The 25825-nt window shown below is 45.8% G+C and overlaps 1 protein-coding gene across 1 annotated transcript; it reads left to right on the forward strand.

Moving 5' to 3' along the window:
- The first annotated feature begins 2958 nt into the window (after nucleotides 1-2958).
- PRPF6 (pre-mRNA processing factor 6) lies at nucleotides 2959-25444 on the forward strand. Its single transcript, XM_042832413.1, has 21 exons — nucleotides 2959-3071; nucleotides 3651-3819; nucleotides 4571-4689; nucleotides 5284-5362; nucleotides 6108-6284; nucleotides 7092-7247; nucleotides 7796-7890; nucleotides 8336-8492; nucleotides 8709-8871; nucleotides 11300-11418; nucleotides 11940-12158; nucleotides 13549-13671; nucleotides 14269-14390; nucleotides 15472-15610; nucleotides 16556-16675; nucleotides 17391-17567; nucleotides 18432-18565; nucleotides 19043-19134; nucleotides 21120-21234; nucleotides 23447-23573; nucleotides 24316-25444. Exons 1-21 carry the CDS (start codon nucleotides 3001-3003, stop codon nucleotides 24466-24468), a joined length of 2826 nt encoding a protein of 941 aa, XP_042688347.1. The 5' UTR covers nucleotides 2959-3000; the 3' UTR covers nucleotides 24469-25444.
- The last annotated feature ends 381 nt before the right edge of the window (nucleotides 25445-25825 follow it).

The following is a 25825-nucleotide window of genomic DNA, read 5'->3' on the forward strand; positions in this document are numbered from 1 at the left end:
ATTTGTCCCTCTGTCCCAGAGCAGGACTTCGGTCCAGCCCCAGCCAGGTGTTGTTAGCATTGCTCCAAGCTCTGTTCTGAGAACCACAGCAGGATCAGGGGTGGCTGCAGAATGGATGCCATGTCACCACCCTGCAGCACATGGGCTTGGTTTGGAGTGGAGCAGCTGCTGCAGCCGCGTCCTGGGAGCCCCCACACAGCGGTGCATGGGACTAATTAAAACCTGAGAAAGTCTATTTACCCAACGCTGCGTTGATTTTGCTAAATAGGACATCCTGTCCTCAGAGGATTTCACGGCACGGGGCGATAATCAAGTGAGAACAGGCTCCAAAAGTGTTAATTTAGCAGCTGAGCAGGTGGGGATTAAATCCAAGCCCTCTGGTTCAGCCTTTTCTCTCCCTTTCCCATCTGAAATCTGAACAATTCAAGGTGCACAAAACGGCAACACCTCTGCACAGCCCTGGGTGTAAGGCAGACTGATCTGCTTTGCTTTACCCCCTGGGGTTGGGACACCCCCATCCACGTGTAGGCTGAGCAGGACAAACAGGGACACTGCAGGGGTATGAACGAGCCCCGCAGCTATCTCATCCCCACAGCTGCATCCCTGCTGCACTATGAGACATGTCAAACCCCCGGCCCCAACACCGGGTGCCCCTGCCCTGCTTTCCTCCTGCCCCAAAAGCAGGGACAGAGGTGTCTTTGTGAGGGGCTGTACAGGGCTGCCCGGCCCCCTGGGATCTGCAGGGACGTGCTCCCATTTAAGTGATGATTTTTCACTTTGGAGCCTTTGTGAGCAATTACCACGCGTGTCTGCGCAGACGTGCGCTGCATCCCCTGCAGATGCCAGCTTACAGGAATGCAGAAATCAGACTTGGAAAAGCCGGACACCAGCAGGAAGAGCCATGGGGATGTTGGGGATGGGAGGGCGATGCACTGCCCTTATCAGCATCATTTCTGGGAGTTGTGGTGCCTGTCCCAGGCAGGTCAGAGCACAGTGCCAGCATTCACACCTGGCTGCTTTGGTGTTGGGAGGAACCCTTACATACCCAAATCAAAAATCACAGGGTCATTAAAGGCCACCAAGATCCCCAAGTCCAACCCCACCCCGCCATGCCCACTGTGTCCCTCAGTGCCACATCTACCCTAAAAAGAGCAGAACACCAGTGGGTGAAGACATTTCAAGGCTGGGTGCTGCACTGCTCTGCTCCAACAGCACTGGGAAAATGAAAACTGTGCAGAGCTCCCACTTTATGGTCAGGTATGGCTCCGAACCTCAGCTTCCATCAGTTGCTGATGCTCCTGCACCCAGTATTTTGTAATAAACACCGGGAACGTGTACAAAGATTATTAAAAATCATTTAGGATTGATTTTACTGAGCCTACAAGTGAGTTTGCTCCTTGCCCAGCCGTGCCTGGGCTGCAGTCTCTGGCCAGATGTGTGAGCAGAGAATGTTGGGAGCCCCCAGCCATCCTCACCGTGCACTCAGAACAGAAGAACAGAAGACCCACCCCAGCCCTGGGCTTGTATGAGCCTGGCCATAAAGGCTGTGAGAGCTGGGGAACAGCAGATGGGCTGAGGCCAAATCCTGCCCCACAGCTGGGAAATGCCACAGCTCTGCTGGCACCCAACTGCTTGGCAAAAGGGAGGTTTCTTTTTTTTCAGCTCCAGCCAAACCCAAAAATAGATGGGCAGTAAGTGGCTGGGGGTTGGGTTTGCCATTGTGCAGAATGGGGCTATTTGTCTTCACTGCAGCTGCTGTGATCTGCTCGGAGCTCAGGAACCCAGCAGGGAAGGATGGCTCCAAAATCAGCTCCGACCCCAAAAGCCCCTTGCAGCCCCTGTGCCCTCCTGCCCCATGCATTTTGGGTGCCCTGAGCCCCTTGGATGAACAAAGAGCCTCTGGGGCTGTTGTATGTGAGCATCCATCCCACGGTGCAGCACTGTGCTTACTGAGGGAACTGTCCCAAAGGGAAGCAAAGGGAAGCAAAGGGGTGGAGGAGCAACCCCAGCCCCACTTCTCCCCCTCCTGCCCTTTGCTCAGTGCAGGGATGGCTCCCTTCTGCTCTGTGGCCCCCAGTGCAGGAAGACACCACCGCCTCTAAACGGAGAAATCATCATCTTATCCACTAATTGCAAAAGCAAAAGAAGAGGGATTGAGCTTGCAATTAATCAGCAAAGAGCTCCCAGTGCTGCAGTGCCCTTCGTTGGGTGCAGTGTAGGGGGGAGGAGAGGAGGGATTGCTGGAGGGAAACAGGGGGAAAGCGCTGGTGATGCTGCCCAGCTCAGAGCTGACCCTGGGGCACTGGGGTGAGGGAGCACACGTGCATGCACACATGGGGACATGCTTCATGCACAGAGTGCAAAGGGTGTGTGTGTGTGTGTGTGTGCACTATGTGTGAGTGGGCAACCTGTGCAGGTGTGTGAGGCTGCGCGCACGCATGTCCTTGCAGATGTGTGTGCACATGAGGTGTGTGCGCCTGCAGAAGAACACACGCTTGAGTCTACATGTGCAAATGTGCACAAGCGCGCAGAAGGGTGCAGGTGTGAGCATGCAAACGCGGGTACGAATGTGCACACACGCAGGGAGCTGTGCAGGTGTGCGCGCATGCAAATGGGCATGCACAGGTGCTGGGTTTACCTATAGAAGTATGTGTGCGAACGTGCATGTATGCATGGAAGCTTTCCGGTGTGTATGCAAAGGCACACAAGTGCAGGAAGCGTGCAGGTGTCAGTGCAGGGCTGCCCGTGAGCTTGCACACGCGTATGCACGCGCATGTGAGCACGCATTCAGGTGCCCGCAGTTGTGCGCATGCGCATTCGGCACAAACGCCTCTCCTCGAGACCTCCGCAGCACGAGGGGGCGCTCTGCTCCCTGAGCCTCCCGCGGGAGAGGAAGTGCCGCGCTGCACTCTGGGTAGCCCCGCCCACTCGCGCCGCCGCTTCCGCCGCATTCACTGTCGCCGTCGCCGCTGCCTCCGCCTCGGCTGACCCGCCGCCGCCATGAACAAGAAGAAGAAGCCGTTCCTGGGCATGCCCGCGCCCCTGGGCTACGTGCCGGGGTTGGGCCGCGGGTGAGTCCGCTGCCAGGCCCTCGGTACCCCTCGGCCTTCCCCAGCCCCGCTGCCCCTCGCGGCCCGGCCCCGGGCCCTGCGGAGCCTCTTTTGGAAATGCGTTTTGTTCTTTTCTCGCTTCTCTACCGGGCGGTGCGATGAAGGGGCATCCTCGCCTTGCGGGGTGGTTCTTCTCAGGCTGCGTCACTTCTTCGGAGCACCCCGTTCCTGCGGGGCCCACAAATGGCGCCCTGGGGAGCACTGACCCCGACTGTCTGGTTTCCGAAGGCTCAGCCCCCCCTCCTCCCATCCCCGCGCCCCGCAGTGCTGTACAGCCCGTGGGCCGTCTTCTGCGTTGTGTCAGCATTGTGATCCCGGTGTCTTTGTAGCTTTGCCTTACAAAAGAACAGATTGTTTTTAAATTTTTTTTGATTTTTCTTTTTAACGTTGGCTCTACGAACAGTAGGGGTAGGAGCTGGCGGGTGCTGTGCTTACAGAAGGGTGATGTTTTTATTACCTGGCTCTAAGTAACAGTTCTGGCTGGCTGCGTAGCAGTGAGGTTGCAGTTGCTAAAGAGCTGCCTCTGATTTACCCACGCAGAGCCACAGGTTTCACCACCCGCTCTGATATCGGCCCCGCACGCGATGCCAACGACCCGGTGGATGACCGCCATGCCCCGCCGGGGAAAAGGACGGTGGGGGATCAGATGAAGAAGAATCAGACGGCTGATGATGATGATGAAGATTTGAATGACACCAATTACGATGAGGTGATCTGGTAACCGACCCAGGGATGCTTTTCCCAAGAAGAATAGACATCCCTGAGCTCCCAGCTCTCTTCCTTTGAATCTCTGTATGAGCTGAGGATTCAAGGCCAGGATTTCCTGTAGTCTCCTGACAACTCTTTTTTTCTTCCTTTACATTATTGAAAGTCTATTATACATAATGGCGTATGTTTGCAGTTTTTTATTCTGCTGTTGGACTCCATATTGTGGTTTTATTATCCATATGGAGCACTGAGAGTCTCATGAAGAGGTCCATAAATAAAACATCAGTTGATGTGTTTTATAGGATGTGCTTTTTTGTTCTTCTTCACAAATGAAATCTAAACCGTTGTGCTTTGATATATATTCATGTGGCCTGTGCAGTCTCTGGTGTTTAAATCCCACTTTGATTAGTTAAATGTTGTGTTATTCTTTTTGTTTGCTTTCAGTAGTCTTTAGACTAAAAAGTTATTGATGGAAGAGAATGCACAAGATTTTTGTTTGTTGCTTAACAGAAGCAAATTGGAAATAGAAGCAACTTTGAAGCAGTTTTACTTTTGGAATGGTGAGGGACAATAAGCAGCAGGGATGGTAGAAGAAAGCTGCCTTCATTCAAGGGATGTGTAGTGTGATGCAGTGTTGTGAGGAACAGCCTGCTCACCCATTTTCAATGTCCTGGGTGACAGCTGGCTGTGCTAAGTGCATAACAGGAGCTTTAAACTGAGGATGCTGGTTTTCCTTTCCTTCACATTCTTAGTTCAATGGATATGCTGGCAGCCTGTTCTCAAGTGGTCCCTATGAGAAAGACGATGAGGAAGCAGATGCTATTTATGCTGCTCTGGATAAAAGGATGGATGAACGAAGGAAAGAAAGAAGGTAGGATTCATTAGAGCATTGATATGGAATGCTTTCTAGTTCATTTGTGTTTCAAAGATTTCTTCTGCCTCCTCCATTTTCCATTGTAAATGTTATCCTTGTCTACTAGCTGAAGTTTTATTTGTTTAAATACTGCATCTTAAACATGGTGGTAAATCTTAAGGTTGTGGGTGCTTTGCACAACTTGCTGTGAGAATGGGTTTGGAGTTGAATTTGGTTTGGTTGAATTTGTTCACTGTCATTCATTAAGATGATCTGGGAAGATGCTGAGGGAATGGTTTTGACACCTCACATATTGCACAACATGCTGGAAATCATTAGGAAAGTTGTGTGATGTGAGCATCTTGTAATCCAGTGTTAGTTAGCTTGTTAAACTCCTGGCCTGCAGCTAAGAGGATGGTAAATCCTGAAGTGTGCTTGGTTAGGAATGTTTGTTCTTATGCTACAATATTGCCTTATGTGATGAGGGACCTCTGTCACACTTGTTTGTAATCCGTGCTTGGAAAAATTGGTTTTACCTTCATTTAGAACACATCTTTCTGTGGTGCTTTGCTTAAAGTGACTGAGCATAACTTCAGTGCTCCTTTTTCTAAGGGAACAACGAGAAAAAGAGGAAATAGAAAAATACCGAATGGAACGACCCAAAATTCAGCAGCAGTTCTCAGACTTGAAAGTAAGGAAAAATGCTGTGTTCAGTGCCTGTGACGTGTCTGTGTGAGTTATGGGAGGTGCCTGCTCAGCATTAATTGGCACTGGTTCTGTTCAAGTACTCTGTTATCCTCCAGATCAGAATTACTTTCCTGAGAAAGCAAGAGGATCTTTATTGAGAGCTGCATTCAGAGTTACTGCTGTAGGAGGTGATTGTCAGACACTTTAGGGGCAAGTGGGAATATAGTTCTTCAGTCTGAGTGTTTTCCAGTGCTTACACAGCTTAGTGACATTAATGTAAATGTATGCTCTTGTTTTGTGGGTAATTGTTACTTTTGGTTCTTGAGAGGGCAATAGACTTTTCATCTTTGGAGGATGAATAATTTGTTGCCTTTGGAATGGGAGTTGAGAGGGATCTACTGACTCTAAATCTTCTGTTAAATAAAATATGCCACTTAAGCTATTGCTTAATGATTAGTAATAAAGCGTGCTGCTGCAGGCACTGAGGTTAATTTGTGTATTTGCAGCACTGTGCTTAAAAACAAATTGATTTGGAATCTCAGACTGGACTAAAACCAAGTCATAATTAAGTGCATATAATTCTTTTTTACATTTAATTAGGAAAACATCTGATATTTGACCTGCAAGCCTTTAATTCATCCTGAATTCTTTAAAGAAAAAAAAAATAATAGATCCATTAAGGGCTGTGATCAGAGCTTGAAGAAAAACATGTCTATAAGAAATAACGATGACAACTCATGTTTGAACAGCGGAAGCTGGCAGAGGTCACCGAAGAGGAATGGCTGAGTATTCCAGAGGTTGGTGATGCCAGGAACAAACGCCAGAGGAATCCTCGCTATGAGAAGCTGACTCCTGTCCCTGACAGCTTCTTTGCAAAGCATTTGCAGTCCGGGGAGAATCACACATCTGTGGACCCGCGGCAGACGGTGAGTATGGAGAGGAAGCTGATGGTCTGAGCTGTGCTTCGTAAGTGGAGACAGGGGGTAACGAAAATCCTGTTGTAGTTTGTGGGTCTGTCAGAGGGACTGTGGGTGTGAAACTGCTGTGCTTGCTAGGAGCTTTCAGCACGCGCCCGTTAGCTGACAAAGCCTGAGGATGGACGGCGAAGGTTTGGATCCCGTCTTAAAAGCAGGCAAAAAGTTTTACTTTTCTCTGGCTGTGGAATGGGGATAATGAAATTGTGGTGTGCTTAAGCAAAGTCTGCTTCTGTTGCAATGAAGTTGAAGAAATGAAACAGCAAATGAAGTTCACCTAGTGGTTTGCTCAACCTGGAGGCCTGCATTAAAATTCAGTTTTCAGTTGACAGTAAGGCAGGTTTGATTGGTGCTGTGCTGCCATGGAATGCTCTGGTCATACAGTTACAGAAGTAGCTGGCTGGCCCTGAATCAGCACCAGATGTCTGTGATTTCTTTGTGGATATTGATGTTTAAATGTGCTAGGCTCATGCTTGTATTCAGATTTTTCATTTACTTTCTTGTTCCTATTTTGCTGACTTGGCTAAATCTGTAATTACCCTCTGATTTGTAAAACCTGTGTAAGAAATGCCTTGTGATTCAAGGAAGCTGCTGTTCTAGTTGTGTTATCATCAGCACAGGGGAAAGGGTCAGAAGTAAGACAGCATACTGGCATCTATGCCTGGCAGTCAATGAGGGCAGGTAGGCAAAGACCCTGAATTCTTTTCTGGCATCTCAGAAAACATGTTCAGAATTTGTTTCTCTCACTCTTGTTCCTAGCAATTTGGTGGATTGAATACCCCATATCCAGGGGGCTTGAATACTCCATACCCAGGAGGAATGACTCCAGGCTTAATGACACCTGGGACAGGTGAATTGGATATGAGGAAGATTGGCCAAGCCAGGAACACCTTGATGGATATGAGGCTAAGCCAGGTGAGCGTGCTAGAAGGAATCTGCTGCAGGTGTACCAGGAGTGGGTGGGATACTCCTATTTAAGGCCTCCTTTTAGGATAGCCTGTCTTTCTCTTGGATGGTAGGTAGGAGAAATAGCTCAGCTATGACCTCTTGGTCTTATGTATGGATTTATTCAGGACAGAATGCTGAGAACATCGTTCTTGTGTTGTTGACTTCCATTCTATTGATTTTCTTGTTTAAATCTGGTTTGCACTAAAAGGATGGGCTTTAACTGCTAAGGCTAAAAGTCCTTTTAGTGACTGAAAACTCAGCTGCTTGTATTCTTATTTCCAATGGTACTATATTTTTAACTACTAAGTTAAAAGTAAATCCATGTATTTGAGAAGTGAGGGGGGGGAAAAGCTAGCAGGTAAGGACTTGTTCTGCTGGTTCCTTGGTCATGGTAACAGGTAAATGCCTTAAGATTTCTTTGTATAGGAGCAGTGTCTTTTCCAGTCTTGAATGTGTGCAGGAGGGCTGTGGGGCTGTGAATGATCACTTCAGTGGTGCTGACTTGACTTTCCCAGGTGTCTGATTCTGTGAGTGGGCAGACTGTGGTGGACCCGAAAGGATATCTGACAGATTTGAATTCAATGATTCCCACACACGGAGGAGATATCAAGTAAGTTTAAGAAGGATTAGCTGATTAAGCCTCTTCATAATGGCTGTGATCCTGCATATAAATGGAAATCTGTCTGAGTGGGTGGCTTTCAGCTAGCATCTAATTTGTAAAGGATGGCAGGTGAGTTTTTGGAACATGCAAATTTTGGTGATAAAATGTGAGCTAACTCAGTGCTGTTGCTTATTAGCTTCCAGCTGCAAGTGCCTGGCTGTAGCTCCTAAATAATCATACCTAAATACTAAACCAGTTCTCTCTGCACTTGCCATGTTAGTGAGTATTAGCAAGCTGCAGCATGTAAGTTGTCACCAACATGGGAATGTGTGGGGTCACAGGTACTGTGCACCTGAGGGGGCTGTGGAAAAATGAGTTGAAGTACTTAATGATTCAGGAGAATTGTTTGCTAGCGTGCTGAAAACATTCCTGCCTGTCTTTTCTCCTTCATTAGTGATATCAAAAAAGCTCGTTTGCTCCTGAAATCTGTACGAGAAACCAATCCTCATCATCCACCAGCCTGGATAGCATCAGCCCGACTGGAAGAAGTCACTGGCAAACTGCAGGTGGCTCGGAATCTCATCATGAAAGGAACTGAGATGTGCCCCAAGGTCAGAATTGCTTTGCTTCCCTGCTGATCCTTGCAGGACAGTGGAAGGCTGTGGTTACAAGCAGCAGGTCTGTTAAGCTGCTGTTAGCTATAGGCTGATACTGCTTCACTTTGTGCAATCTTAAAAGAACCCGTAGTCAGCTAAAAGCTAAGTTCTGTGTTCCTGCTCACAGTAATCCTTTTGATATGAAATAAGGCTGCTTTTTTGTCCTGACAGAGTGAAGATGTTTGGTTAGAAGCTGCTCGGCTTCAGCCTGGAGATACAGCCAAGGCTGTTGTGGCCCAAGCTGTCCGTCACCTCCCTCAGTCTGTGCGAATCTACATAAGAGCAGCAGAGCTGGAGACAGATATCCGTGCAAAGAAGCGTGTCCTGAGGAAAGGTGAGAGCTGCTGCAGGGCCAGGGAACACAGTCTGAGTCTCTGTTTGTATTGTGCTGTAAATCGTTCAAGAAATATCTGTAGGATTTTAAATGCTTTTTCTTCTTTTGCCTTCTTAGTGAAAATAGTTGTTAATAATGTATGGAAATGACTGCTGTTGAGTCAGAGTAGAGTGGCTGTCACACTTGTAAAACATCTCTCAGCAGAAAGCTGCTGTTACAGAGCAATTGCAAAGCAATGTTTTATTTACTGAAAGCGATTCCAACGTGGTGAAGATTAGAGATGTAGATGAAAGCAATTCAAAAATTATGATCTGAGGGGAAAAAGGGTGTTTTGACCATCATCTCTTATGCTGTAGAAAACACGTCAGGCTCTGTGTATGAGTTTTGGATTGTCTGTAATTTGTTGGAAACTGCAGTGATTTCTGGTGGAAGAGCTTTAGAGGCTCTGCAGTTCTCATGTAATTAATCACTGTGGGCCTTGAGATTTGTTTTAGTGGAGTGATTTCTGTGTTCTCAACAAACAGCTTTTTGGTGTGGTGCCTATTTTAAAACCTTACGTCGTTATTGTATTGAACTGGGAGGTTTTTCTCTTTCATGGAATAGCCATCTTTTCCTAAACCTGTTCTCTTCTAACAGCAGTTTGTTGTGTTGTCCTGAACCCAGGTTTTCCTTGCAGGTTCACAGTGTTCTTTGATTACTTTAAATTGATGTGCCTGTATTCACAAGAACCAAATGCCATCGATTATGTCTCAGGACTTTAATCTAGCCAGGGAAAGGGATCTGTATTTAATACACTTAATACATCCCTGTGATGCAGTCTATAGTATTAGGTTGACTTGGCTTCAAAGGATGTGAGTTGCCTCCTGCCTCTTACAGTTGTGTGTAAATTGCATTTGGGTGTGAAATGGCCTCTTAGAGCACTCAAAGCTCTGTTTGGTAGCTTGTTTTGTTTTCCCTGGCTGAACAGTGTGTTGTTCAGTGGAACACTGCTCCTGTGACACCCCGTTCTTCTGCAAGAATAATAATGGATGTTGAATGAGAGAATGCTTTTACATGAGCAGAAGTAGATTTGTAAGTCCAGCTCTGGAAGGAAAGCATGTTGTGTGAAAGCAACTACTTGTGCATTAAGCTCAGAGTCTGTCCTTTCACTTTAAGCATTGTATCCTGTTGCAGTTTATGGAACCACCTGCTTAAACTCCAACACAGAGCTGTTGGTGGAGTTGGAATACAGTTTATCCTGCTGCTTGCAGTCTCTGTGTGTTAGGAATCAACTTCACAGTGCCCCTGTACTGTCTAGGGAGCATCAGCAATGCAGCACTTGGAACTGTTTGGACGTACAGCCTTAAGATAAGAGGCAGTTTAACCTGGTGTTTACTCAAAAATAAAGAAGGCTGATGGCCAGGTGATGTCACTGAGGGGTGGTCTCTCACAGTGTATTTCTCTTCTGTCTCTTGGCTTTGTGTGTTCCTACCATCCAGCAGAACCTCTGGAGCTTTTAAAGCCTGTCTAAAGACAGCCAGCTGAGTGTTCAAAATGCATCTCAAGGTGTAAAAATCGAATGCTCTATCTACAAAAACACGCTCTGTCCTGCTGAGCAGTGCTTTCAGCTCTTGCAAGCTGATATTATTCACCTAAAATGCTTCAGAAGAATTTCCTGCTGCTGTAGACTTGAGGTGGAATGGTTAATGCCCAAAACCTCAGTGCACACTATTTGTAAGTGTTCTGTGCGTTTCTGTAGAGCTCAGATGTGCTCTGAAGTTCATGCTCAGCAGTGTGCCTCAGCCTTCCCAGGAGTGCTTAAAAGAACAGCAATACCTGGAAGCCAGGCTAATTCCAAAACAGTTTTAGATGCAACTTTCCTCGTCTCTCTGGTTCTGCAGTTATGCTTTCCCCATTGGTAAAGGATGTGTTCAGTCCTGAGTTGCTGTAGCACATTAATGTAAGGCATGGAAATTCTGGAGAGTCTAAATTCTTCATTAAAGTAGTACAGACTGAAACCTTACGTATTTGGAGTTTTTTTTATCCATGTTGTATGTATTAAAACAATATCTCAGGTATTCATCAGAGTGCAGAAATCCCTTTCACCATGCTGAGATTTGAGGCTTTGCTCAGCCAGGTGTTTTACTGCAGGATGTAATTACAGCTTGCAGTTAGAAAAGCCCTTGTCTTGGTCAACTTGTTTCAATTAAAATTAAGATTTTTTTTTTTTTTTTAAATTTTATTTTCTCTTATTTTTTTATTCCTTTATTTTTACTTTCAGTTCCCATGGTTGAAACAAGAGTTAATAGAATTACAGTTCTCTCCCTTTTCTCTTGCAGGGAATTTATCTGTAACGGGCCGAAGTCTTTGACGTATTGTCTTTGACAACTGCATTTCTCTTTGGTAAACTTCTTTCTCCTGATTTGCATTGCTGTCTTTGCCTCTCCAGCCCTTGAGCATGTTCCAAATTCGGTGCGTTTGTGGAAGGCAGCTGTGGAGCTGGAAGAACCTGAGGATGCCAGAATCATGCTGAGCCGTGCTGTGGAGTGCTGCCCTACTAGTGTGGAAGTAAGCTTGAGAAAAGTCCAAAACAGAACCCCCTGCATTCTGCTTTAGGTTAGCAGTAGAGCTTTGAAAGCTGAAGGCAGGTGAGCGCCGTAGTTTTCTGCCAGGCAGAAGGATGTGATCACTACTGGACTGTAGTTTTTTTTTCCCCCTTGACTTGTCTAGTAGTCATTATATACTTCATTTTCCTGTGTAAATTTTCCTGCTTGTCTCTGGAATGCTGAACCAAAGCATCTTCTTTTCAGCTGTTTAAAAAGGGTTATAGGCAGTAAATATTAGAGCGTAAGCCTGCCAAATCAAGACAGTACCTTGAGGTGACCAGGACTTAGCTCTGAGGACAGTGGTGGACTCTGGTTCTGCTAGTTCTGCATTGGTGTTCCACAGCCTGCTTGTACAGCATGAGGACAGCTGCCAACTGGTAGCAAACAGAATAAAGCTGCTCAGCTCTTCAGGCTGCTGCTGCCATACGGAGGCGTTGTCGTCTCCTTGTTCTAATCTAAAGTACATATTTTGTTGCTCTGCAGCTGTGGCTTGCTCTGGCAAGACTGGAGACATATGAGAACGCTCGTAAAGTCCTTAACAAAGCCCGTGAGAATATTCCAACAGATCGTCACATCTGGATTACTGCTGCCAAGCTGGAGGAAGCCAATGGAAACACCCAGATGGTGGAGAAAATCATCGACAGAGCCATCACTTCTCTGAGGGCCAACGGTGTGGAGATCAACAGAGAGCAATGGATACAGGTATTGGGCTGGTCTCAGTGACCCGGGTGAACCCTTCAGGTTCTGTTTTGAAGCTTCCTGTTTCTTGATGCCAGGTTAGAGCCCAGCTTTGCACTGGGCTTATCAGTGGAGGTCCCTGTGGGAAAAATATTAGGTGACTAAAACACTGAGGAGTGCCAAGGGCTGAGATAAGTGATCCACTGGGATGGCATTATGCTGCTTGAGCTGTGGAATGTCAGATTTACTTCTTGGAAAATAACCAGCTTTGAGTCGAAGCAGCTGCTGCTTCAAGTAGGAGGGAAGCTTTAAGCCTCCAGTGAAGGATTTATATGTGTTTTACACATGTCTTTTCTGGCTTAAGAGACACCTGTTTGCCAGAGAGGTCTTTGTTGGAGGGTGCTGTGAGAAGTCAATACAAATATTGCACATGCAGCAGACAGGAAATATTCTGTTAGTGCTTTATTGGCTCACAGTGCCTCCTGAGGCTGTGCAAAGTAGGCACAGCTAACACATGGAGCCAGGTTTTCTGAGGTTGTTTACAGAGCACAGCCTCTGCAGGTTCATCCCACTGTGACACATCATCCTGTTCTGGAACTTTTGTGCTAGAAAAGTAGCAAAAAGTTCTGTGGAGTTCAGTGATTTGGTCACCTTGGAAAACTGTGATTTTTGAGTGTCCCAGTTAGTGAGACTCCTCAAATACTGTGGTTAAATAACAAGTAAGTGGCTTGATGTTCAAGTTAAAAGAAATTTCCTTCTGAATATCTACAGTTGCTGTGTTTAAAAATAACCCTATAAACCAATTTACTACTGGTACCACTTGCAGCGGGTCCAGGCAGCAAAATGTTCCTGCTAGTGTTTAAGAGAGCGACAGTAATTAACAAAGTATGTAATATTAAACAGATATTCTTGCTAGCATCTGAATGAGTTACAACTTTGTTTACAGCACTATAACAATTGAAGATTGATTTCAATTTTTCTATTTAAAAAGCAGCACCACACCACCCTTTGCATCCTTGTCTTTCAGCGAGTTCCTTTTCAGTACTTACAGCTGTTCCATTTCTGTTACCAGACCTAAAAAATAACAACCCAAAGCTGCAGGAAGCTCAGCGGTTGTGATGCTACAGTTTCTTCTCTAATTCTGCATTTCTTATTGGCAGAATCTCTGTATGGCCCAACCCAGAGGTGGTGCTGGAAAGGTCACACGTTGTCACCATTCAGATTGTTTCTGTGTGCAGCTGTAGCACCTTCCTTGTGGGTGTGCTCTCTGGTGTTGGGATACGTTTAAGTAATGGCATTTGTAACACACAGTGACCTGTAACGTCCCCTCATGTGTTTACAGATCAGGAGTTGGTGTTGCAGAATCTTACTGTGCTGATGTCTCAAAATGAGCAGCTCTTGTTCTTGTCCCCAGGATGCTGAGGAATGTGATAAAGCTGGAAGTGTGGCCACGTGCCAGGCGATCATGCGAGCTGTGATTGGGATTGGGATTGAGGAAGAAGACAGGAAGCACACCTGGATGGAAGATGCAGACAGTGTACGTCCAGCTGTGCTGCTGTGGGTTTTTTTTTTTTTGCTAAACTGGGGGAAGTGGAACTGGAACCAGGAAAGTAAGATTGTTTTAATCACTGAAAGTGGATGTGATGTGCCCAGCATCTGCCTGCGTTTGGCCAGTCTGCCTCTGGAGAACTTTATTTCAGACTTGAGCCTTCATTAAGCAGGAAGTTGGTGACTCTTAATAGATTGTCTGCTGATTTCTTTCTTTATGGGCTGTCAATGAAGATTAAGGTCTTGTTCAACAAATTCAGAGTTGAGTTTTGAGGCGTAAACGTTGTAGTTGAAGAGGTGATGTAGGATTGAGCAGAGAGTGCATAAAAGTTTTACCACGTTTTCTTTGTATTTGGGAAGTAGTTTAAATATGCACTACAAACTGAATTATGTTTTGTCACAATACGTGGAGAGACAATTGGAACGTTCCTCTGGGCTTCCTTTTCAAAAGCTGATATCAAAATAGGTAACGCCTCAATTCATAGAGTAAGTTTCCGAGTTCTGTGTTGAATTACACGCGTGTTGTTCTGTCTTGCTCTTGATTTCACTGCAACTTTAAGCTGACTTCTGCTCTGCTTTTCCTTAGTGTGTCGCTCATAATGCTCTGGAATGTGCCCGAGCCATTTATGCTTATGCCTTGCAAGTTTTCCCAAGCAAGAAGAGCGTGTGGTTGAGAGCAGCATACTTTGAAAAGAACCATGGAACGAGGTATGTGCACTGCATCATCCTCTGAAAGTCTTGTTCCTTCTGCGTGCAAGGTGATAGATTGGGAAGGTAGAAGAGCCACAAGGTCAGCAACAAAGTGTGCTGTTCCACAGGCAGAGTTAATTCAGCTGGTGAGAGCTCAGTGGTGTTGTTTGCAGGCCTTTGCTGTGGTCAGGTTGCTTATTTTCTTTGTGAGATCGTAAAGAGGCTGTTTGATGGAAGTAGCTATGAATAAGTGAGGTAGGGATGGTCATCTTTGAGAAAGCATTCCTAGAAAAAATTGGGAATACAGAATAACATATTGCCAAGAAATGCAGCAAGTGTTTTGGTTAGCTTTTGTAGATAAACTGCTTTAGTACTGAGTCTGAGCTTCTCTGGCATTTTCTCATAATGTCAAATTATGAATGAGTATTATGCTGTCACAGCTTAGGCCTCTTATTTTGGTGTTTATTCGTGAAACTCCACACATCTGAGTCTTTCTGTACAGAGTTTATAATGAAGCAAGCAGTCTGTATAGTAAACCCCTCGTACAGATGGAATTAGTCTTGCTAAAGCTAACATGGCTGCTGTGTGGAAGTGACCGTGGAGGCAGGGTTGTGTGTCATGCTTGTGGAACAAGTGTGTCCTTGCCTTTGATGTTGTTCTCCTATGTTTCCCGGTGGTGGCTGGCCTTTAAGCTCCTTGTTCTACATGAAGTGCATTTTCCAGAGGAGGAAGAAAATGTCAGTAAGATCAGGCCAGCTTCATCTAATAATTCTGAAAAGCTTCCTGTCTCGGTTTCTGCTGAGGTTTGTTTAGAAGGCTGGCTCTCTCCAAGACAAACGAGCTGCTTATGCTCAGAGTCTCCCTGCAGCAGCCATCAAACAAAGGTATCTGAACAATGAGCCGTTTGTGGAGCACTGATTTCAGAACACTTGTGGAAGAGAAGACCCCACCCTTTCCTTGTTATGAAACAGCTTATCAAGGTTTACAGCGTTGGACTTTGCAACAGTATTTATAGCACTGAGTGATAGTGGAAGCCGAGTGTGAGAGCTCGCCTTTGGCAGCGCTTCGAGCGATTCTAACTTGCTCTTTCTTGTCTCAGAGAATCCTTGGAGGCTCTTTTGCAGAGAGCTGTTGCTCACTGTCCCAAAGCAGAGGTGCTGTGGCTCATGGGAGCCAAGTCGAAGTGGCTGGCAGGAGATGTGCCAGCAGCCAGAAGCATCTTGGCCCTGGCTTTCCAGGTGGGTATGTTAAATTTGTGTAGTGTTGTCAGTGCTCACCTGATTGCTGCCACCTTTTGATATGAGGAGATTTCCTCTGTTCTTTAATAGTTTTGTTTGTCAAAAATGTTCAAAAATGTAAAATATTGGTAAGCTGGAAGCAAGAATGCATTACTGCTCTCTTAGTGTTACCACACCAAGTTGAGTTCACAGATGATTACTATTAGTACCATTGCTTCTACCATACCCAGCCATGGATCTGCATTGTCTTGTGCTTGCTCATCTGTCTTCACACTTGACAGGGTAGTAATCTGCCCCAATTAGTGAGGTTGCTGTTTTACCTTGGTTTGGACCAAATCCACTGCTCTAAAGCAAAGTGATTTGTCCACTGGATGCTGGAAGATGGGCAGAGAGGTACAGTTCTGATGTGGAATGAGACCTCAGGAGCTGAGGAGCAAAAATAAATGGCAGCTCCTCAGCAAGGAGGTGAAAGAGTCTTATTTCCTAAATTTGATCTTGGTTGTTTTTGTGAACATTCTGAAGATTTCCTGGTATGATTGTGACTGAAATGACTTGTACTGGAGGAGTGCTTTTCACAGCCCTCTGCTGGGGATCTGAGCTTCAGCATTTTGTTCAGGGACAATGAAGCGAGGGTCTCACTGTGAGAGACTCTCTGATTTTTGCAGTAGTTGAACTGCAAGTTCAGGAGATCAAGCATTAACACTTTTCAACAGTTGAGAGGCATCCAACATTTCAACTGAAATATATCTTTGTGTTGCGCATCTGCTTCATAGAATTTCTGTGAACTTCAAAGGTCAAAGAAGTTTGGGAGGAGCTTGAAGTGAAGAAAAAGTCCTAATGTGGATTGACAGAGCTCTGACTTCAATTTTAATCTGGATCAAACGAAGGATTAAATCTGCTGTTGATTCACTGGATGCATTTGTCTGTCACTTTGTGTTCTCGCAGGCCAACCCCAACAGCGAGGAGATCTGGCTGGCTGCCGTCAAGCTGGAGTCGGAAAACAATGAATATGAAAGAGCAAGGAGGCTGCTGGCAAAAGCTCGCAGCAGTGCCCCCACTGCAAGGGTAGGGATGTGAGGGGGGTGGAGAGGCTGCTCGTGGCCATGGGGGAGCTGAGTGGTAAGCAGGAGCTCCTTCAGTTCCGTGGCCTCCAGTGATTGACCCGATGGCTCCCTGCCATTGCCTTTTGCAGGCACCGTAGCACTTCTCCAGCAAATTGCAACACAGAGTTGTGGCATGATGGGAACAGAGGCTAGGATCAAGTGAAGGGTTTCAAGTTTTTTTTTTTTTTTTTTTTTTTTTTTTCACACAAATGGCAAAAGTCAGGAAATTCCCACTTTACAGCTGTTTGTATAATGTTCCTGTTGCATAAAAGCGTGTCTTGGAGGAAAGAGTGAAAGTATTTTTTGCAGAAGGCTCAGTTATGCTGCGCTAAAGGCAGCGCTCATCAGGTCTGTTTAAAGTTACAGCCTCGTGTTTGCCTCCCAGTTACTTCTGGTGTGATAAATGTTGTCAATATTTAGCTGTGCACACAGAATCATTTCAATTTGTCCAAGTAAGAGAAAAAGCCTGGTTTGCTATGCGGAAAATTGGATCTTTTAGATTATCCTCCTCTTCTGTCAGTCAAGGAGGCTTCTGCTCCAAACTGCAGCTCATGAATATCTTTCCAATGAATGCACAAACGTGGGAATCCATTGCACTGACACAATTCTTGTTCTTGTTGCTTTTTTTTTTTCCCTGGAGTGGCTGCTAATGATAAACACCTCTGGCTCTTTCTCAGGTCTTCATGAAGTCTGTGAAGTTGGAATGGGTGCTTGGAAACATTGCTGCAGCACAGGAGCTTTGTGAGGAAGCCCTAAAGCACTATGAAGACTTCCCCAAACTGTGGATGATGAAGGGACAAATCGAGGAGCAAAAAGAGCTGGTAGAGAAAGCAAGGGAGGCTTACAATCAAGGGGTAAGATGAATGTTATTGCAAGCTTGCTGTGTGCTTGTGATATGGACAGATGTCTGTCTGCAAGTCAGGATGGAGGGGGCTCTGTTCCAGATTAACTGTAGAGGTAATTTCTGCTTTCTCCCTATCACTGGTTAAAACAGTAACAGAAAAATATTAGGGTGTTGAAATAAGGAGTGAGAATTTATCTCTTAGCCAGTATTGCACCTGCAAAATTCATTTTCTTGCTTGAGAGAGTTTGCTGTATGCTTGGCTACTCACTAGCAGGAAAGTCATTACACAGTAATTCTCTCAGACCTGCAAGGACTAACAGCAGAACTTAACAGAAGACCCTGCTAATAAGGTTAGATAAGCACTGTAAAAAGAGATGATCCACTGGGTGCTCCTGTGTCTTTTAAATGGTAATTGGTGTCCTTGTGTAGAAATGCTCCTGAAACTCATCTGCCCTGAAAGTAACAAGGGAGCAGGTTTCTGCCAGTGTCTGTATCCTAATGACTTGGTGAGCTTCAAGGGCAGTGTGTTTCCTGCATGCTCTGTGGATGTGAATTCGTTATTTGTTAGAGCTCTCCATCTCTAGGTGGAGCACAGGATATAGATGTACTGCTAAGGGAGATGTATTCTTTCTTTGTGCTTGGCACTGGGATAGCTCAGCCATAACTGGTGTACTTGCAGTTTTGGTTGTAGCAGAAACTAGATTTCTATTGCTCAGTGCTGTAAAATTAACTAGGAGAAATTTGAGGGATGTGGTCACCTTTGGCTCAGTTCTGAACTCATGAAGATGTAAGGAAGGAATTCCTTTTCTATGGGGGGGTTATAGTGTTTTCAGATCTACAGACTGACCTTACCTTTTGTTATTATGTTAAACAGCTGAAAAAGTGTCCCCATTCCATACCCTTGTGGCTTTTGCTGTCCAGACTGGAAGAGAAGGTGGGGCAGCTGACCAGAGCAAGGGCCATCTTGGAAAAGTCTCGTCTAAAGAACCCAAAGAATGCAGATCTCTGGTGAGTTGTGTAGATGTGAATTTAGTCTGAGCTGTAAGGCTGGTGCACGCTTTGGGCGCCTTGCACCTCAGGTATTTGCTCACAAAGCTTATGAGCTCACCTATCCTAGCATTTCTTCTGGTTTAACAGCTTCTGAATATCAGAAGGGCTCTGGAGGGTTAGAGTGTAGCTACTCTAAGGAGCTGGGGACCCTTGTTTCTTTACACATAGCTGTAATGTAGAGAACATGAAAATCAAGGGGTCTTTTGTTTCTATTGCGTTGTTTCTGTTGTAGATTAAAAATGATAAGAGAAATTGACTGGGCCATTGTAAAATGATGTATTTTTAAATGGAGAGGGGTGGGAAGAAGTCCATAATGTGCATGTGTTCACGCAGGCATAGTTTGTAATTGCCAGTGACTTTCAGATGACTCAGAGTTGATTTGTACACAGTGAATGTGTTACAGTAAATATCATCACTGGGTGTCTTTGTCACCAGGTTGGAGTCTGTGAGACTGGAGTACAGAGCTGGGCTGAAGAACATTGCAAATACTCTGATGGCCAAGGCCTTGCAGGAATGCCCAAATTCAGGTGGGTTGGATCTCATGTTCATCTTAAGCACAGTTGTGTTTGCTCAGTTAGTGAAGGCTCATCTTTTTCCAAGGCGTCCTTTCTGGCCACGGCTCAGAATAATGCATTTTAGAGAAGTGTCAGTCATTTTCCCACTCACAAAGGGAGTGTTGGGGGTTTCTGTGAATAATGCTGGTTGCTTTGTAGTGCCTCACGTGGAAGGGGACGTGGGTTGGTGGTGGCAGCACTGGTTCTCTGCTCCACGGTTTGTCAAGAGGTTTAGTGCAAAATAAGGATGGATACGGGTGGCTTTGCTCTGAAGCTGGTAGAAGTCTGTGCCAAGGTTTAAAACTGAAGAAAGTCTCTCAAGCTTCTATAATTAGGCAGTTTGGTGGAAAAAGGATGTTTTTTTTCCCCCTGTCTCATTGGAATATAATTGGCTGGGGGAGACTTCCTGCTGTTGGCTTGCCCGCACTGATTATACTACTATTGAGGCTTGAGTGCTTCACAACTTGCACTGACAGCAAATTTCAGTCAGTTATGATAAGGGGATTGTGTACCATGAGCATTTAGTCCTGTTTTTTGGTTATTTTAGCTTATGATATATGCCCCATGTGCCTTTCCTTAACTAAGTCAGTTGGTTCTTACCAGCAACGGAAGCATTTGCCTCTTGGGTTCGGAGGAGAAAGTGCATAATGTTCCTTTTTATTTTTGACAGAACTGTGAAGGCTTAATTCTTTAAGCATGTTGATATCATGGGAGAGATGTCACTTAAGTAGGAAGAGTAGTAACCTACCACAGGGCAAGCCTTTTTAGTTTGCCTTCAGGCTGGGTTTTGAAAGGTGTTTAATTGATGACTGCTTAAGTCACCCCCACTGAAATAATGGGAATTAAGTGACTTTTGTGGCTTGATAAACTCACTGCAAGCTGCTTGCTGTGTGAGTGGGTCAACAAAGCAATAGCAGCCTTGTGTTGTGAATGACCTAACACTTCTTGTGTTTGCTACCTCAGGCTCTTTTGCAGAATCTGTGTGTTGCAGTGGAAATAGGCAGTAAGATCTCAGATTCTGTTTAAACAAAACAACTTTAAACTCTTAAAACTCTGCAGACCAGGAAGAAAAAACAAATTTAGTTTGTTGGACACCCACAGAGACCTGTACCCATCAGTTGCTGATCTGGTTGCCATTCCTTATGGCTGACATAGGTAGATGGCACGAAAGATAGAACTGAAATACAGTGGTGTTTGTATCCTCAGCAGGCCTGAAAATAGAGGTCTGTGAAAATGGTTTGAGTCTGTATGTAAAGAGTAAATCTTGTGAACAGGAAGGGAAGAATTCTGCTGCAGTCTGTCACTGCTGTCATCTGAGTCAGTGTAAATTCCCGTGTGCAGTTTATGGGAAGTGAGCTTTGATAGAGTCCTGGCAGTCCCAAGCTTTCAGGCTTTGCCTTGAAGTGATCAGCAGGTATGGTTGACTGACATTAGAAACTGAAGGTTTCATGCTCCTCTGAGCATGTTTCCTTTCTTGTTTTTGGCAATGAGAGGAACTGGGGATTAAACCCAGCTTTCCTGCCCCGTGTCCTTCGTCGAATGCGTGGAGAGCCAGCATCAATAATACTGTGCTGTTCTTTGGCACCCATGAGACTGCTCCCAAGTGGGACTTCACCTGCCACTGCAGCTTTCCAGTCAGAGCAGTTTGCTGCTGCTGATGAGTTCCCCTCTGCTGTGGGCAGTGTCTTATGGGAAAGACTTCAGCTCTGTGCTCATGCACACGGGTGTCATGGTACAAAAACGTTCAGAACTGAGGGCTTGTTGCTAAATTTCAGAGCACTGAATGAAGCATCCCTGCTGAAAGAGTGATTTGAGGTGAGGTGGAGGTGCAGGGATGACTTCTGGGATGGGCACAGTAGTTCTGCTTGCTTTATGGAGCGCTGGCCTGATGACACGTGCTAAGGGAGGATTAATCTCTGATTCACACTGAACAATCTTTCTACTTCACTTGATAAAAGGAATCCTGTGGTCAGAGGCAATTTTCCTTGAAGCGCGACCACAACGGAAGACCAAGAGTGTGGATGCCCTGAAGAAGTGTGAGCATGACCCACATGTTCTGCTGGCTGTGGCCAAGTGAGTTCCTGTGCTTGATGTAGTAAAGATGCTTTTTTGTGTGTAGCTGCATCCCTGATGAAACATTGCACTTGAGTGCGACCACGTGATGCTGGCTGCAGCAGCTCTAATCAGCCTCAGAGCAAGAAGCAGCTCTCAAGCTGTCTCCTAGTAACTGCAAATCTGCTGCTCTCCCTTGATTCGAAACAAGGGATGTCAGCCTGCCCTCAAGCTGTTCTGGTGGGTTTGGGAAAGCAGCATGGACAGTAAGACATTCACAGAGTCCTTTTCTACTGCTGGCTATTGGCAGTTTGTGAAAACCATCTTTGTGCCCCTTAAATTTTGGCATGCTTTCAGGTGAGCTGGGCCTACTTAGGTTTTACAGGATATGTTTGATGTATTTCTGAAAATATGAACCGTTTTGGCTGGTTGTTGTTTGCTTTTTAAGTGGCTGATGCTGTACTCTTCATCCTTCCTCTCTATCCTAGATTGTCAGATACAAGCCTGTGCTGTTTTAGCCTTCTCCCTTCACAGATTTCTGCTATGTCAGTTTTCTTTCAGTTGTGGCCCTTCCTGGAATGCAGACTACAAGTCACACTGTAGTTTGCTTCATGGAACAGGAAGATAGCCTACTAGGAATTGTCTGCTTCTCTAGATGAAGTTGTGAGGTTTCCAGTGATGAACAGCTGTAATTAGAATTGACTCCCACCATATCCTTTCTGATCTGATTGCAGCCCACAGCAGTTACGACTGGAACAACCTTCTCTTCCTCTGTGAACACCAGCAGAGGTTAATGCACAAAGCACGTTGCCCAGAGAGTTGCCCAATTCTTTCACAACTCTGTTTTATAGGCCAAAGAAAACTGTAGGATACACTCCAGTGACTGCAACACTGGGTTCTGACAGATAACAGCTGCCTTGTTCTGCCTTAGCAGCAAGTGAGAAAACTGTTAACTTCTGCTGAAACAGCTTCTAGGCCCTTTCTGGTGCAACCTCAGGCAGTTTAGCAGCTAATCCCAACACAAACAGCTTCTGCCTTCCATTGTGACTTGCTTGTAGGTGTGCTAATACTGTGATCAGTCACACATCTCTGGAAAGCTTGAAGCATGATTCTGAATATGGCCACCACTTGCAGGTGTTTAGCCTCTGCTGTCATTGTTGGTGCCCTTTTAAATCACAGTTTATTTAACACGGAACAATCAAGAGTATTATAGGGCTTAAAAACAATCACATAAGCTGTATAATTTTATGGCTGGCTAAGCTCTTTATGAGGGATGGCTGTTTGATTTGATAAGGACCTTACTAGCTCAAATGAACTCTTTAATGCGAAGGAATGAAACCAATAGACTATTGACTCAGCTGGTTAATTACTGGGGAGAAATTTCAGGATTCACAAGTGCCTTTTTTGAAATGGCAGCCGTTGGGCTGTGTGCCAGGGTTGGGTTTGAGCTTGGAGTGTTGCATACTTGTCTTTCCCTGTAAGGTGGGGATGGCAGGAGAGCATTCCTAGTGTGCGTGGTCGCATGCAGTCGTGGCTCTGTTAACACGTGTACGATTGCAACTGCTTGAAGTTAATTGTTAAGATGCTAAAATCAACTTGAAATAATAAGGAATGAAGAGAAAGAAAATAGTTGGATGTATATAATCCTGTTCCTTCCCACAGCAAAATAAAATGAATGAGTTAAAATCATAGAAGGAGTCATAGAGCGGCCTGGGTTGCAAAGGAGCACAGTGCTCATCCAGTTCCAACCCCCTGCTGTGTGCAGGTCACCAGCCAGCAGCCCAGGCTGCCCAGAGCCACATCCAGCCTGGCCTTGAATGCCTGCAGGGATGGGGCATCCACAGCTTCCTTGGACAACCTGTTCCAGTGCCTCACCACCCTCTGTGTGGAAAAACTTCCTCCTAATATCCAACCTAAACCTCCCCTGTCTTACTTTGAAACCATTCCCCGTTGTCCTATCACTATCCAACCTGATAAAGAGTTAAGTTAGCAAGGAGTGAGCTCAAAAAGTAGTGAGTACTGCCCGTCTTTGGAGTGTCTGTCTCTTCCTTTGGCTGTGAGCACAGGAGGCAGTGGAGGTGCTCAGTTCTCTCGTGTCTCTTCCCTTCTCTGGGGGAGCACAGAACCTGGCGTTTCCTTCTTGGGAGAACAAAGAGATGAAATACCTGCACAGTGCTTGCAGCTTGCTGTATTCCCCTGGAGAGGATGTTTGTTTATTTGCTTTTCCCAACAGATTATTCTGGAGTGAGCGTAAAATAACGAAGGCCCGCGAATGGTTCCACCGAACAGTGAAGATTGATTCTGACCTGGGAGATGCCTGGGCTTTCTTCTACAAGTTTGAGCTCCAGCATGGCACAGAGGTGAGTGTGCACCTGGAAACACGGGGAGCCAGGGAGGGCAGCAGGAATCCCTGGTTGGTGTTGGGAATTGCTGCAGTGCTGGGCACAGCACGCTGCTGCTGCCTGGCTGGCTTGCAGGCAGGAGGCTGAGGCTGTCACATGAAAAAATGAGCATGCACAGACATGTGTGGTGATTTCTAAAAGGCACTGTCATTAGCAGAGCTGTCTTCCTGGCTGCTTTGCTATCCACAGTCATGCTAGTTCATGCAAAGACCTATGAAATCAATCTTCCTCCTGTAAAATGCAAGCTTTCCCATGGGAGGCTTTTCCTGCAGTTGTGATGCTAGATTTGTGCAGCTTGTCCTGTGTTGAGCACATGCTGCCTGTGGGCACAGCTGAAGGAACACTTCTAATCTCTATGGCAGTTTTCACTGCCTGATATTAGTGAAATGATGGAAATGTTATCTTTTGACTTCACAGACACCTCTTGCTTGACCTGTGGGGCAGTAACACAAAGGACATTTCTGCTGCAGTTTCTTTGGGGTAGCCTAAACCTGCTTGACTGTAGTTAGGCCAGTTTGTCCAGCAAGGCAGGAGAGCTGCTGCTGAAATTAAAACTTCCTTCCTTAGTGGGGACTGGGGGGGGCGAAGGAAGGCTTTGGGTAAGCATTTGAATCAGGGAGAAGACTACGAAATGTTTGGCCCTTTGAGAACAAACCAGAGTGTTTACAGACTTGAAATTTGTCGTTTCTCTTCGGTGCAGGAGCAACAGGAAGAGGTGAGGAAGCGCTGTGAGAACGCTGAACCCCGCCACGGGGAGCTTTGGTGTGATGTCTCCAAAGACATAGTGAACTGGCAGAAGAAGATTGGAGAGATTCTTGTGCTTGTGGCAGCCAAGCTGAAAAATACCTTCTAGACCTTGCTGGCCTCGGCCACATCGATCACCTCTGTAGGACTTGTCTGCTTCCCTGCTTTCAGTTCTTTCGCCCTTGCAGTGGCACAGAGCTCAGAGGACAGGAGATAGATGGCAGTGTGAAAGGTCTTTCCTCCAGGAGAAATGCTGATTCCTTCTCTTTGTTCCAGCAATAGTGCTCTAGGCTCACACAATGCTGTAATTAGCACAAGTGTATCTGAATCTCCTCTGTGTGTTGCTGCTGGTGTAAATGTAGGGGAGCTGAGCAGTTCTGTAAGGCTGCATTGGCACTTCTGTTCTGATACCTGAATCCCCTCTCTAAACACAAGCCTTCATTACTGCTTGTGTGGTTTCTGACCTTCAGCAGCAGCCTGGGTTCCTCTGCAGCATGAAGTGCCTGCCTTTGTCCCCTCCTCTGTGCACTGCTGGTAGTGAGTGGCCCAACTGTTCTGTTGTGCCTGAACCCCCTTGGAGGAGGTGGGGGGGTTCTGCTGGGGTGAAGCTGGGCAGCAGAGGGGCATGGCTGGGGTGATCCTTATTTCTAGTTGATCTCTGCTGGCAAACTGCAGCACAGCTCAGTATTCCTCAAACCTGACTAGATGGAGCATTTTGTGAAATTCCACAGTGTTTTAGAGCCTTCTTTTTCTAAAATGTACATAGTATAACCTTATTCTTCTAGATGCCCGATTTCATTCAGCACAGTCATATTTTAAAGTAATGAGGCAAAATCCAGCAATCCTTGAAATCCCTTTAAAGGAATAAGATTTCATTCAAGCCTTTGGGACAAGTTGCACTTTTACAGTGCCAACTGCTTTTTACTGTGCGTGTTTTGGATGACCACCTTCAGGAAGTGAATGCTTTGGTGTTCTTGGGACCCTTTGTAAGCTGTCTTTAATTTTCTATGCTTGGAATCTGTATTATTTTGACCTAATGAACCTAACTTTCTTGTGATCATTCATTGAACTTAGATACATGAGAAGTATTTGGGTCTGTGTATGTGTGTCATATAATGTATTTAGCTGGAGGAAAGAGAAAACCTTATCGAAGGTTTTAGCTGGAAAAATATGTATAAAATACAGCTTGTGCTTTGTTTCCTTACGTTCTCTTTGAATGGTTCTTGCCTTGTGCTCTGACTGGGAAGAGTGGATGTGATAGTGGGAGCTTGCAGCTTGCCAGGCTCTCTCTGCTCTGGGAATGCAGCTGCTGGGGTTGTGGACGTGCTGACAGATTTGCTTAGGGTGCCCTGATGATGTCTGGGTTTATGGGAAGGTGAAGCAGGAGGAGGCTGAGGAGCAGGGTGGGGACATGGATTGTGGGCAGGAGAGAGGATGGGGGTGTGGGGAAAGGAAGGAGGCTGGGA

The sequence above is a fragment of the Centrocercus urophasianus genome, unplaced genomic scaffold, assembly GCF_019232065.1.
Source record: "Centrocercus urophasianus isolate 14NV4802_14NV808 unplaced genomic scaffold, USGS_Curo_1.0 seq_38, whole genome shotgun sequence".
NCBI lineage: Eukaryota > Metazoa > Chordata > Aves > Galliformes > Phasianidae > Centrocercus > Centrocercus urophasianus.